The 15477-nt window shown below is 34.9% G+C and overlaps 1 protein-coding gene across 2 annotated transcripts in view; it reads right to left on the bottom strand.

Moving 5' to 3' along the window:
* KCTD5 (potassium channel tetramerization domain containing 5) overlaps positions 1-15477 on the bottom strand; it is a 31863-nt gene that overhangs the window by 12196 nt on the left and 4190 nt on the right. Inside the window, exons 2-6 of one of the 2 annotated variants that reach the window (XM_021543827.3) lie at positions 12065-12173; positions 10860-10951; positions 9916-10011; positions 6753-6869; positions 897-1022 (exon numbers count right to left, since the gene is read on the bottom strand). In XM_021543827.3, the coding sequence (XP_021399502.1) occupies positions 897-1022; positions 6753-6869; positions 9916-10011; positions 10860-10951; positions 12065-12173 (540 nt within the window). The remainder of the gene's footprint in view (positions 1-896; positions 1023-6752; positions 6870-9915; positions 10012-10859; positions 10952-12064; positions 12174-15477) is intronic. The other variant, XM_077786925.1, reaches the window with a different exon arrangement.

Here is a 15477-nt window from a genome sequence, read left to right as displayed (position 1 = left end):
CATAAGCATGCTACGAAGCACAGAAAGTAATGAAGTTTTATCTATTTGAGGCCTCAGTACCGAGACTCAGACCCATTAGCATTATTTCAAAATCAATTTCTTTGAAGGTGATTTTTGAAAAAGCAAGCTTTGATGATTTACCAATTGTTTTCCAGCTACATAAGGGAAAATCAAAAGCTTTTAAGACAACTACAGATGTATCCAGTTTGTCTATAGTCATCTCCTCATACAAAGCAGCAATACAATGATAAAAGCTGTTCACTATTAATGATACTGAATACACTTACATTACAGAACTGCTCTGCCTTATGGTTAGTCAGCTGTGGGTTTATGTTTTCCTTTGTACAAATTCTGAAATACAACTGAGTAAAATGCTAAGATACTGTGCCCATTACAATGTTTTTGTAAAGTTGGTTACAGAAAGTAAACTTGGTAGACCCCGAAAAACATTAACAAGTACCCCTATTTTATAACATATTGCACATGACTGTTTTACAGAGATAGTATCTTTCAAGTTCCGTTCTCCAGCAAGGTTTCTTCAGCAGAAGTCAAGCAAGAAAAACAGTTTTTAACTGAACCAGTGTAATTCAAATGTATGTGAAAAAAACCCTAGTTTCTCAGCTGTAAAGAGCAAGTATTTGCCAATACCTGAAAAAAAACAGGTACTGAAAAAGTACAGAGTATTGTATTTAAGTAATTCAGGCATGCGTAACAAATGCATGCTAACTGTACCATTTATAGTCCTTCATAGAATGGACAGGGAATCATTATTAGTCCTGAACAAGGGGGAAGAAAGGACAATGAAGCAATAGTCCAGAACAGAGGTAGATCTATTATGACTTGTGAAGCCCACCCAATCCAACACCATTTCTTTAGTCCAATGGCCAGTAACTCACCTTTGCTTTTTCACTGGGTTCACTGGTTGTGCCGTAAGGAGTGTTATGCAATTCCTTTGAGACAACACACAGAAATTCAGCCTGATCTTCATTGCCATAGTTATAGGAAGAACCAATACTGACCAGCTGAAAGATGAAATTTAAAAAAAAAAAAAAGTTAATTGTATCTCCACATAAAACAAATTCCATAAAATCTCATGATTAGTACAAACACTCCTCCCTCTTCAGACTGTAGGTTGTGCCTGAAGCAAATACGTTTTGATGTAATGCATCAATGCAAATACATTTTGATGCTGACAAATACATTGACAATACACACTCTGATGATAAGATACACACAGTTTTTTTAAACAGTTACAGAATTAATGATTCACTGTGAAAGAAAAGACTGTGGAGACAGGCCAGTGAACAAATAGCCTGTTCCCTGTTTCTGTTATTTAGTAGAAACCTTCCTATCCTCCAATGTCAATTTTTAAAGTTTATATGTGGTATCTTAACGTGGCATGATTTAACACATAAATGGCTGCATGCAGGAACCTCTTTAGCCTGAAGGGATACCCATCACTACTTACAGAATAATGGTATTTCTATTAAAACTTATTTTGAATGAACAAACACAGTATTTGCATCTGATTGGAAAAAAACAAGACATGGTATGGTGGGACATCAAGATTAACATCTGAAATTCATACATACTGCTACAAGGAAGCTAATTAAGGAAATGCTACAAGCAGAAGCCATGTATAATGAAATGTGACATATTTACAAGTTTCTACAGTCTCTACATTGAGTGATAAATGACAATTTACTGAGAAAGAAGAATATATTCAACATTACTGCTACTGTTTATGCAGCATGTTTATCAAGTGGCAGAAATTGTCTTACCTTACACACAATACACTTACCTAATATACTAGAAGCTTTACATGCTTGCCTGCCTTTCCAAGCCAGAATCAATTCAGATGTAGCTGGTTCATTTATTTTAAAGTTTTATTTCAAAAGCACAAGATAATGTGTGATCTACAAGATAATGTCAGATCTACTGACACAGATCAAAGTCCTAAAAATAAAATTGTTGCACAGATACACTGTGTCAATTTGTCATTACCCAAACTATATTTAATCTATCTACCAAATCACCACACATATACAATAAGACTGCCCTATTCCCCAATCTCTACTGTACCATTTAAGTGCTCTAAAAACGGCCACATAGAAAAGGTCTAACTTTTTTTTTAGGGTAACAGCACTTAGAACACTGTAGTTATCTCTGTAAAGACAAATAGCATACTACCATTAGTCTAACAGAATACCAAAGAGAGTGAAAGATTTGTTAAAGCATGAAAGATGAAGTCAAGATGAAATCCTGATCCAGAGTTTGTACTTAAGGGATAAAATTATTCCCCCAACAAAAACTGAGATTAGACCAAGGTTAAAAGCAGCTTTGATATAGCACTGTCAGAGGAAAACAAAGCCTCACTGTACTTTCTTAAGGAGAGGAGAGAGATGTTCAGGCGTTCCTGCACTGCAGTAAGTCCAGCAAGCACTTCCACAGATGGACAGAACCAATGTCTACAAAGAGCAGCAGGCAGTATGTCTACATAATGAATCAACTTGATGTCAGGCCTAGGCACCATCAAAAATTTTGGAACCTGATAATATTACAGCATACAGCCTTCCATGAGCAGCACTGCCCATCAAAATTCATCACTCTCAAATTACACACTTTAACTACATTGAATGTGATCACCAGAAACCTTCCCTGCCTTCTCCTGTTCTAACATCACTCTAGTTCTGCAAAATATATAAATAAACAGTAATGAACACAGGCTGATCAGAAATTATTAACATATTTTTTCAACCAAAACTGTGTAATGAAGTTACAAACACACAGATTTTCTAGAAACACTGATGCATATAAAGACATATTTACCTTGAGATGTTAAATCAGCTAATCTTTCACAATGAATACTCTGCAGTCTGCACCATAACATATTTGTGCAATACAAAATCATGAAACCTACAGAGTAACTAGTTTCTTAGTTGCACAAAATGGACTAAGAAAGTCTACTGGAAAGCTGGAAAATCAACTCAAATTTACTTTGTATATTAAAATGATCTGTTGCTCATCTTCCGTATCAACAAAAAATGTGCACAGATTTTCAGAAAAAAATAGCAATTAAGTTGCCTTAAACCCAAAAAAGTGGTATAAAGTTTACACTATACATTATATAGCCATTATAAGCTATTTAATACAAATACAGTAACTGCTTCAATTATTAAGGTAAAAGGTAGGACATTAAACAACATTTTAAAGGCTAGAAAACATTCAGAAAGTTTGCATACATATTTAAATAAAGCCACTCAAAATTCACCTTCTCTGAAGTTCAAAGAATAAAATTCAAGCATACAACTTAATTAATATACAGTTGACTCTTCTTCTTGGAAAATGGCAACAACTTGTTTATGAGGTAAGCTATGTTAACTACCAGAAGGAAAAATACTTCTTTACTTATTGACACTCTTAAAGAAACAAATGACCTCTCTGAAAGTAGATACCATACAAGACCCAAACATCAGCCAAATCATCAATCCTGTTTCAATCAGGGTAACAGGTCTTCAGCTGATAGCCACTAACAAATGCTTCACAATCCAACCACATAAATCAAGCTATTGAACGTAAGTCTTTTTAGGAGACATGGCAGATTGAATACTTTCAGCCAGTTGGATAGGACTATCAATTTAGCTGACTGCAAAACATCTAATGACTTTTTGCCACTACTGATCAGTTGATAAAAGGGATTTTTACAAAATTAGACCCAAGTTCTTCAAAACTCCAACCCACAATACTCTCATAAGCAGTTTCGTATGTGTGCAGCCAAAAATGTAGCATTTGCATAGTAGCAACTGCATGCTAGAAATGTCATTGTAGCTTTCTGAAATTATAAACAACAAGGCTGATAGCAGAAAAAGAAACAAAGGAAAATGAATGCAGATTAGAATTGAATTGTTCTGTCAGGAACTGTGATCAGAAGTATGTTTTAGCACTCCTATTCCATAAGTCACTTCATTGTTCCCAGTACTGGTGACAACACTTTAAGAAGGATGCTGATAAACTGGAAGACTACCCCTGCCATGTCCATCTGCCCCCCACACTACCACCCCCCTTCCACACTCCAAAAGAAGCCACAACACATCAGAGTAATCTGAGGTATGAAAAACAGGTCAAAGGATTTCAGATTATCCAGACTACTATTTCTCAGACTTTCTGAAAGGACAAACTGTTTTTGTTTTGAAGCCACAGTTGCTTCATGTAGTTTAAATTACCAAGAACTTAAGGAAGGATAAATATATATATATATATATATATATATATATATATATATATATATATATTTCTGCATTGGTTTATTCCTTCCATGGCTTGTTGATTCTATTTAAGCATCCCTGTGAGCCCCAACAGTGTCAGAACTGAGCACAGGAAAATACCAAAGCTACTTATCACAGAAAATTCATTAGATAAGGATCCATTACTGCTTGCATGGAATAAGGGTTGATGGTACTAGCAGGCTGTCAACTCCAGCTAAAAGAAGGCAGGAATGGAAAGCAGCATTACTTTTTTTTATTAAATTAGAATAAATATAATTATTGCTTGATGTGCCAACAGAGATCACAATTTTCCTGAACAGAAATCACAAGAAGGAATTTCCTGTCTCATAATAAGGAACCTTATTTTTAAAGTGAACTAATCTCATGCCTAACTGAACTGAGACAGATTTCTAAACCAAACACATTTCAGTAACATGCCTATACAGATTTGCTGCATTGGTTTAATAATATTGATTCAAAATTTATACAATATATTTACCAGACAAATCAACAATAGTATTGCTATCTCAGAACACACCAGCTTGCACAAACAGCAAGCAGCCCAGTCTTCTTCTTCCTCTTTCTTCCTCTTTCTTCTTCTTCTTCTTCTGCTTACCACTAGAGTTACTCATATTAGCCGCTAGTAATTTCCTTCTCTATTTTGTGATGGTCTGATTCTCAAAGCCAAGTAAATTCTGTAACAATTACTCTCAAATTCTAATTTAAATACTGTTGTACTTTGAATATTACTGCTTCTATTTCAGATGTGAATTCCTTGTACACTAGAAAGCTTGAAAAAAATGGTCCTTTCAAATTTTTTAATTATACGATCAGCTAATAGAATTAAAGAGAATCTTCCACTCAATTTTTTTTACAGAATCAAGTTGTATGAATCTAAGAATGGACTCTATGTCTTTTAAACATATAATGAGTTTGTTCTGCCTTCCCAAAAGATGTGCACAAGATTATGAAGACACACACATATCAGCTCTTAAAACTCAGCTCTGACGACTGACACCAGGCCTGAAAGAATATTTATTTTAGGTCTCTTAATGCAAAAGTCAGACTTCAAAGCTTAATTTTTTTAATTATAATTTTTATTTTATTTTATTTTATACCTGCATTAATTTCTTCACTGCCTTCCCCACTTTCCATTTTACAATGCTGTCTTTTACTTTGAGCTATCCAGGGCATGAACGCATGAGTAACATCATTCTGCCTGTACCCTACACATCGCTTACAATTCTGTCTCTTGTTGTCAGAAGTATGAAAACCCCACATTCCAAATGTTTCACATTCCAAATGCTACCTATACAACTGCAAGAAACAGACAATGCTTGTTACATTGAAAGCATATTCTGCTATAAGGCTGGGTAACAGTCCAAGTTTCTAATCTAGAATTGCATGATTATGTGTCCATATAAAGTCACAAGCAAAGGTTCGTTTTTATTAAGCCATTTCACCATCATGTTATCTTCATAATAGTATACTCATCTTTCAGACCAAATAACCACATATGATGCAAGAAAAAGAACAAGTACTCCAGGTATTTTGTTGATGAAAAGAATTCCAGAGCACCAGGTTCCCAAATCAATTCACATACAACACTTCAAAATGTAGCATAGATACTTAAAGAAACAGATATTGCCTCCAATGTTACTGAGAGAAAAAAAAATCCATCCCAAACTCACAAATATTTGGAAGTAACATAGCAATCAAAATAGCAGAACAAGGGGAAAAGGAAGGATGAAAAATATAGAGAATGAATGAAGCTAGGATTCTACTTTTGTATTTCAAGAAAATTTCCCAAGATGGAAAAAAACCCCAAAACAACAAAACAAGAAAGCCAGGGTAACACCCAGCATGTTTTTTTCAACTTGACACAAGATTTAAAACTGTCTATTTTGTTCTCCCCTCACTGCTCCATATTTTACTTATAAAAAACTCCTGTTACTCATTATTCAAATTTGAACATATCTTGTCCACCTAAAAAAGAGTTAAGTTCTGAGTTACCAGAGTTACCAGAAAGAAAAGGTTCAAACTCAGAACTTAACTTTGGTGGATGAAAGAATAATTTCCCTAGTTTACCTAGTTTCCCCTTCTGGGCCCATCGAACTCAAAGGTGTATTTTCAGGGCGCCTTATGTTTGAATTGTACCTCTTAGTTAACAAGTATGGATCAAAGGCTGTTAATTTTGGAGGAAAATGTAAGGAAAATAAGTTACTGTGGAGGTAAGAACTCTCCCTAAGAAAAACTTTGAACTAAATAACCAAGGGATTTTTTTTGGTTGTTTTTCTATTATTTTTACAATGTGGACATTCATAATGTGTAATGAAATACTGTGAATATAAATAAAAGCCAGTCACAAATACACACAAGCTACTATGTGCTGTACATCCAGAAAAAAAGTGGAATGATCTGAAAGCAGCAGAAACGCAAGGAGGCCAAGCATATCAGTGTGAGGGCAAAAAGAATGGTGTGACACACCTCACTGCAGCATTTCTGGAAGCATCTCTCTTCCCCTTTCACTTCCCGTGACACTATCAGCAGAAACTCTGACTGCTGAGCCCGGCCACAGCTGTACTGGGAACCTATACTGACAAGCTGAAATAACCAATCAAAGCAAAACACAGAAAGAAACTTTTGTAAAGCTGAAGTACATACCGTTATCCGTACAAGTAACAGATGAGCTCAAACGTTCAGGTAACACTTACTCGCCACTAGAACAGGTTGCTATCAAGCTAAAACTTTCATTTCAATGTAAAATTTACTGAGGCAGTTGCAAAGCCCTTTTTAATTTAAATGGAAGTTAAGAATTACTGATAAGACAGAAAACTCCCCATATAACTGTGTTGTAGCCAACTACTCTAAAAAACAAAGTTTGGTGCGTCGTAAAAGTAACCATTATTTTTCTGCCATACATTGACAAGTGGAGAAGGCAGCAAGGATATAAGACTGGAAGGTGTTATGTAAAGCAATTGTCTTGGTTTGGAAAGACTCTCAATCTGGGACAGCAATATATAAAGCCCGGGTATTAAAGAGCTTCATCTTGTTCCAACGACTGATAAAATATAGCTAAGGAAACGTAAGAAGTCAACAAGAGGAAAAACATTGAACAGTCTAGACGAGTTTTAGAAGGAGTAATTTACAGAAGATCCAAAAAAAATAACTGGAATGTAAAAAATTGTCTTGTTCCCACAAAAATCACTACCACGAACACTGGCCAAACATCTAATAATTTAAAATTCAACCTCAGCTAAACTTCTCAATCTCTTATTACAAAACATATTTTACCTTAATAACACATGGCAATTCCTAGCCCATTTAAATTAAAGCATAGCTTGTCAGTGCACTTTAGAGAAATTAGGACTTTAATTTATATGTGAAGAGTTAGACAACAATTGCCTAATCTGAGTAAACTGTAGATTACAACAGATGAGAAGGCCTATGAATAGTAACTTTATATATAACCTGCCCTTGTGTGTGAATAATTTTGAAGACAGCAGTTAAAGACCATCCTCCTCATACACTGAACATACTTAAAATTGCATGATGGTGCCAAACTCAGGTTACATTAATCATTAAAATTTACATGATCAACACTACTGCTGTCTAAAGCATTTCTATTTAGCCACTTTTTATTGCCCACAGTTTTTTATTCTGTTCTATCGCCAAAATACTGTTCTTTCTGATTGCCTGAAGAGGCAACAATTGAAGCTAAAAATTCTCTATAAAATAACCCACAAAAGCGGGGCGGCATAATTTTTAGTAATAGATTTTGGACTGGGACTAATACATAATTGTACTGTTCTAGCAGAGCTTTCAAATGTGTTCTTTGGAAAAGGGCATCAATACATCTGCATTAGTGCACCAACAGTTCGGCACCTTCCACTCCTATTTAGTAACCATATACAATCATATTTAATGATAAAATTTTGAAATGCTAAGCGTAAAAACCAATTTTTTTCAAAACCAACCACTTGAGCATGCTATATATGTGGCTCAGAGCACAAGGACTCTTAATCTGTAAAAATATCACCCTGAAAAAGCTGATGAGTCCATCTTTTTTCACATACAGAGCATGGTGGGTACCGCCCCAAAGACTGCTTCTGAAAGAAAGCATGCTGCTGAGCAGCATGGGCTTAGAAAAAAATTACAGAAATGCTACAGGATTTGAAGGTATTAACAATAAAACTGTTTATGCACAATATTTAATCTTGCTTCAAGTGAGTACAAAGGAGGGAATGGGCTAGTGTGAGGTAATGAGATGCGAAGTATTATGAGATCATACAGCTGTTGTGTTTATCGAATTCAAACTATGTGTCTAAAAATATTCAACATGGGAGAGGGAGGAAGTAGGGAGACAGCTGGATGAAACAAGATGCAATGTCCAAGAAAACCACTGGATTCTTCCAGTTCTAAAAGAGATTGTAATAAGTCTTTCAGCAGTTGCACTGTCAAAGCAGTTATTTACTCCCAAATACAATATCCCCAAAGGGTTTAGGATAGGTAAAAGGTATGGTGTCATTTAATCTGCTAAGAAGTAAAGGAGCTCTATTTGTAATGAAAGCTAGTTTCTCCTGAAAAAGAAGGAAGTTGAAAAACATTTTTCCATGGACTGGCCAAAAAACAGGGGTTTTTTTGGAGACTTAAACAACATTCAGCTTGTGGCACGGCAAACATACCTGGTAATACTTGAAGCTGAGTACTGAAGTGTAAAAAGCTTGCTCTGTGCCTGTTTAGTCTATTTGCCCATGGCTGCCTCCACATTACAAGCACTTTATATATTTCATCAAATATAAACAAAATGTTCTCATTTACCTTTGTGTCATAAAAATTTTTTAAATGTTGCTTTGTTGTGTTATTAGAGTGAGATTACACAGGAGAATGGGCTTGTGTTTATTTCAATTTCTCTTATTGTAAGCATCAGACACTGAAAAAGGTGCTAGCAGATGAACACTTGTCAGAGTTAACAGATTCATTGCTCCAATGCAGTTTTAAATACTCTGCTGGATTAGGAATGTGAAGGATAAAGCAGCTGTACAGTTAATTTCTTACTTACAGAAATTATCAAAGATAACAGACAGATCTTGCGATTTTACAGTGTGTTCTTGAATGTACACACAAAGCTATTTTTACGCGCTGCAAAGAACAAGAACTTTCACACAGCTCACAGCTATCAAGCTTCACATCTACACAGGTAAAGTCCACCCTCCTTTGTGTATCAGTTTTTCTTATCTGAAGAACCACTCTCTGGGCCTGGCAAATATTTGTATCCCAAGCTCATCTCTTTTACCCAGAGCTCTTCATATCTAACCTATCATTCATATAAACTTGTATTAGTTAATTCTGGTTGATTCACCCTTCAACTGCTAATGTGTAGGTACTGAAGAACTACATTTCAGACATGTTGCAGATGTTTTTATAGAAAGGCAGCAAAATTTGCCTCCTGGAAAGCTACATTTTTTTTTGTTTTATGATAAACACAAGTTTCACATTTTAATTTCACTGTATATGTTTATACAAATTCTGAAAATGATGGAATAAAAAAAGATGCATGGAATTTAACTTATATTCCTCTTTCACAAAAGGTACTTCATACTCATTTCTTAGAAGGCAGTGTTAACTATATCCCATACGGATTTTTTACCTGTTCAAATTTCCAGCCATCGGACATTGTGGAAACCATTTGAGTGAGTTCCTCTTCCTGACACTGCAGCACTCTGTATACATGTTTGACTGGCACCTTCAAGAAGAAATATAAGATGCTCAATATGGCATGAAATTCACTATGTTTGTGACTTGTCTGAAGTTGCCCTTACTCTCTTGAAATGGTAAGCAACACCACCTTGAACCCATCTAGAGCAACAAATAAGTAGGGCCATTTTAGCTGAGACCTGTAATTAAATGCTATCAGAGCAACCCTGCAATCCAAAAATCTAGCTTCAAGAGAAACTGGTCAATAACAATATAAATTTGTAATATCTCCATGAAGACCAGGGAAGTTACCAGTTACCTGACTAGCAGAGTTAACGAACCAACTTTACCATATTCACTTTCATGGAGAACATGAGCTGCTATGAGAAGAGGCAACCTTCTCAATCACAGAGCATTACAAATAAAGAAAGCAACTTTGCTACAAAGCATATGACAGAAGCTAAACAGCATCTGTACATATGCTACATAAACATACTGTATAAATAGCAGTTATACCATAGTTAGGCAACCTCATCATATTCAGAACATTTAAAAGTCAATGAGAAAGCTATGTTCTACAAAAGATGCTCTTTAACATAACAATTTCCAGAAATTATATTAGGATAAATTCTACTATTACTGAACATTTTAGAACAATTACTTACAAGGTTTTCAGTTTGTGAAAGAGATATGTGAACTTTGTAAGCAGACTGGCAGGAGCCAGAAATTAAAAATATTAATCTCTGTATACTAGTGGTTCTACATCATCCAGTGATGGAGGCAGCCATTCAGTATCTTACTGGGGAAATCAGGAGTTACATAAAAAAAACCAAATGGAACCCACTCACTACTTGTCATGGAACAAATAATCAAAAGCACATGAGAAAACAGCCTCACCTGAGAGATTCTGCTGTCTCTTTCTCTTATTTTGTCCTTTACCAGTTTTATTAGAGATGTGATATTGTAGAATTCAGCCTCCTCCAGTACACCTAGTATGAAAACAGTTTTTGGGAAGACAGTGTAACTAAAGACTCCAGGCCAAAATCATCAACCAGTTCATAAGATTATCTTCTCAACAGCTACAGAAAATTATTTATTTCTACCTATGATAAGGCAGTTCACCAACCTAACAATTCTGGTTTCTTTCAGGAACATGTAATTCAATGTTTGCTTGTTCTAGAAAATTTTCCTAAAAATATCTCAAAGAAAACTGATGCCATTTCACATACAAAATGAGACAAGAAACAAAAAAACGTGCACAGATACCATTCCATAGTAGACTGCTAAGACTACCAAACCTCAGGCCCTGCCTCAGGCTGGAATGCAAAAGAGAAATTTAAATAATCCTTCTGAAAAATCTCTGCAGCTGCTAGCAAGCATAATTTTTTCTTCCTGTCATTTGAGATCTTAGCTTCTGAAACAAAAGCCTAAAGATATATGCTGCTTCTACTCACATGTTCAAGGCCTATCTGCTCTCCACACAGAGTATGCTTAACAATGCATATGGAAATTATATTTCATACTATTTCCCTCTAGTATTGTTAAATTGTATTTCTCTTTGATAAACTTCTTCAATATGATATCAATACAGTTTTATTACTACATGTTTTAAAACAGTCATCCTCCATTAGGATAAAATTGATACTAACTGGGAACAAGGAGGGAGAAGCTGGGGACAGAATTCAGTCTTTAAAAGCATATTCCACACATCTGAACATGCTAGAACTTCACTTTAGCTTGCTTTACATCTTCTAAAGCTTGCTTTCTAGGCAGCATTCTTTTGCTTAAAGAGAACTAAGAGCAAATATTTCACAGTCACACAGGAAAGATACAAGATTACACAATAAAAGTCATCTCCCCTCTTGTTTGAATACTTATGTTGCAACTGAGAATGGGGGCTGTGAAATCGGGAATTCTACACAAAATGCTCAAATAACCCCATATACTATAAATGTATGATACCTATCACTTTTGCTTGAAACAGATAGAAATGCTACACTGGTTAAGGTTTGCCATCTTGTTCTAAGTTAGTTTTGGTGATTCAAAAGAAGTGAAAATAATAAGTAAGTGGCAAGCAAACAAGATATTTAGAGATGTCTTACCTTCCTCAGCTAGGTCCTTGTTAATAACCAGCTTTCCGTGTCTGAGATAGTTCAGCACTGGCCCAAAGTAGGTTGGGTCTCTGTCTATTAAATAGGCACCTGTTTCATCCTAGATTAGAAAAACAAAAAAACACAAACCAAACAAACAACCGAAAAGAAAGCAAGAGAACACCAAAGCCCAAACTAAACAAACAAGAAACCTCACAATGGTTTGAACATCCAAGTGAGAACTACAAGCTAATATTCGTCTTGCAGCGAGCAGGTATTCAGATATAGCCACATCCCTGAAAGCTGAATTTATTAAAGACAATAAAAGGAATTAAACAATATAACTGTCATGGTATCAGACTGATCAATCAAATAATCCAATACACAACTTCTCTTATCTGATCAATCCCCCTAACTCCTTATCAATGATTAACAATATCGTCAGCATGAAAGATCTAACTGGCAACTGAGAACACCAAAAATTAAGATTAAAAGTAGCACTTAAAACCAGGAAGTCTTGTTTGGGAGCTTGAAGAGTCAGAACAGCTACATTCTAGCAAGATTCAAATATCAGTTTTTCCTTTTACATCTTTGTCTTCTTTTTTTTTTTTTTTAATTAAAGGCAAACAAATCTAATTTTTTTTAACCTCAACACTTTGCTCTAAAAACATTTGCTTTTGTCTTTGGTCAGATGTACAAATACTCACATGTACAAGGGTTGTATATGCATCTTCTAAAAAAAAAAGTATACTGAAGATGCAATTCCTACCTATCTCATGCGGACAAGTGAAGTAATAGATGAATAGGTGAAAACTAATGCTCAATTTACCAAACAGACTACAGAGTTTTGTGAATTGTGAAACAATTCAAGAACTTCACCTGCAGAGCTGATATTCTTGACAAAGAGACAAAGAAGCAAAATTGGTAATTCCTATGGTATTTAGAATCTATGCGTGAACCCCTGCAATCAAGACAGTACTGACATACTTTGTGCTAGCTGGAGATCTAAGGAAGATTCATAGAAAGATTTCTAACTGATCCACTGCTCCTTTCGACTATCAAATGGAGTACTGACTGTATTAATCCATTAGTACATAAGGTTTTGGTGCAATGGATATCCTAAACATATATACTAAAGAGATGTGGCAGCACCCGAAATACTTTTTTACTTATTTTTAAGATTCTAGTAGTTTACAGGAGATACTCAAAAAATCATCATTACCATAATGTGGATAATACTCCCCTCAAAACCATAGGTACTAGCAATAATTGCTCTTCCATATGAAAGAAACTCTACCAACTCAATCCTCTGCATTTGAACATTAATGCTTATATGGAAAGGTTTGATTACTGAACTGTGATATCTAAAAACTCTCTCTACTTAACAATATGTAGAGTTCCTAAAATGATTCATTGGAAAAAAACATCGAGGATGAATTTTCAGGTACACAGATTTAGTTTCTGAATAACTGCACTTGTCCAACCAGGACCAGTAGAATTTAGAAACACCACAGCCTGAACTACAAAAGCCATAAACCCTTTCTATAATTACAGTTAAATGCTTTACACACCTAGACACAGTGTAATTTCAGAAAAAGTGAAGGAATGTATAATTTTGTATAAAATTACCTGTTCAAGAAAATGCTAACATATTAAAACATGCTGTCAGTTAACCTACATTCAGACCAGACAATGCTTGATGAAGTCTAATCATAATTTCTTCTGATCTAAGCTCATGGTCTCACAAAACTATGCATCAAAACCAGTAGATAGATGAAATGGTATAGTTTTAATATTTAATCTATAAATATATTTACATAACTAAAACACTTCAAGAATGTGCAATCTACAGATACAACCCAAGAAATTAGAATAGCTGACAACTGTATGAATTATAAGCTGAAAAGTATTATTTAGTAAAGGAAAATAAACCAGTGAGGTTGGAAAGGAAAATCCAAAACAGACAAAAAGAAAAGAATTTCTATAGAAAATAAACTTGTCATCATCTGAACTACATTAAGAAACACAGGGCTTACAAAACTGGAATTCTTCCCAGTTAGGAAAAAAACAATCTCTAGAAATAATCTTCTTCATTAAGATGATTGTAATTTTTCACACTGAAGTGTTATCTCACATCACCTTTTGAAGCAATACTGGTTGTCAGCTCAACACTACTTCAGAGATAGAGAGGTGGGTGACAGAAGGAAAGCAATTAAAAGCTCTAAACGCAATCTTAAGTAATAATGACTTCACTCCTTGCACAAAAGGCCTGAACATTGTTTTTTAAAGGTCTACATTTGAAATTGTATTTTCTGAGTTGAGTTCTATATACTAAACAAACTTCCAACAAAACCACAAAGGATATAAGCTATGTCAGGCCTTCTCTTTTAAATTCCACCTTATAAGAGGTCATACATGAAAAAAAAATCTCAGTAGTGTCATAGTTTACTCTCTGAAGCCTTTCAAACAAGGTCCCTTGAAAAATAATAAAAAAGAAGGCACACAAAGTCCTATAATTTTTGGTGCAATAGATTTAAAAAAAAAATTAGAAAATATCAACAATTAAAGAATTCTGGCCAAATTCTAACAGTGTTCAACCCAAATTCTGTCAACAGGATTCACTTAAGCACCTAAATTCCATGCAAAAGTTGCTTACCCAGATTACAGACATAGAAAATATGTATTAATTTACATTAAGAGGAGGATGTGTGTCTTGAACATTGACCTGACAGCTCAGATATGCTATACACTAGCACCAAGGATTCAAAAGCCGAGAGACAAAACAATTTGTCTCACATAAAGGTTACTGTAACCATATGCAAACAAAGCACAGGTGAGTGACCCAAAAAATGTACTCCTTCAGCATCTTCCTATAGGAAATGCCTTATCACTCCTCCTTTTGAGTGAGCTGCCTGAATATCCTTCAGTGTATGCTAAGCACTTCATGCTGAAATCACTAAGAAAGGCCGATTACACTAGCTCTGTAAGGATATTTATGTAAACATAAATCCAATGCAAGCTGACACAGAAGCATAGTCATTTGCTCTACGAACTCTAAAAATATAGGTTGTAAGTCTTTCAGAATATTATCAGGGCTGTTTTCATCCACATGTACATGAAAACACACTGTATTATCACATGTAATTTGCTTTTGACCCTTTTTAATATAAACTGTTTTATTTAAAATAAAATAATAAATTGCAAATGTGATCCAATGTGAACTGGACAATTTAAAGAGGTAGCTAGTTTGCATGTACATAACTAGCTTTAGACTTGCTAGCTTAAGTATTAAAGACTTTAATAGATGTTCCAGTTAATAGACTTGCATAGATGTCCCAGCTATGCCCTATTCTCTGCTAAATGGTAAATTGTTTTTTCTACAAGCTTTGAGAAAGTTTGCATCTTCACTGACACAACTAGTGCAG

This window comes from Lonchura striata, chromosome 16 (genome assembly GCF_046129695.1).
Source record: "Lonchura striata isolate bLonStr1 chromosome 16, bLonStr1.mat, whole genome shotgun sequence".
Taxonomy (NCBI): Eukaryota; Metazoa; Chordata; class Aves; order Passeriformes; family Estrildidae; genus Lonchura; species Lonchura striata.
This window is presented reverse-complemented; position numbering and strand designations above follow the sequence as displayed.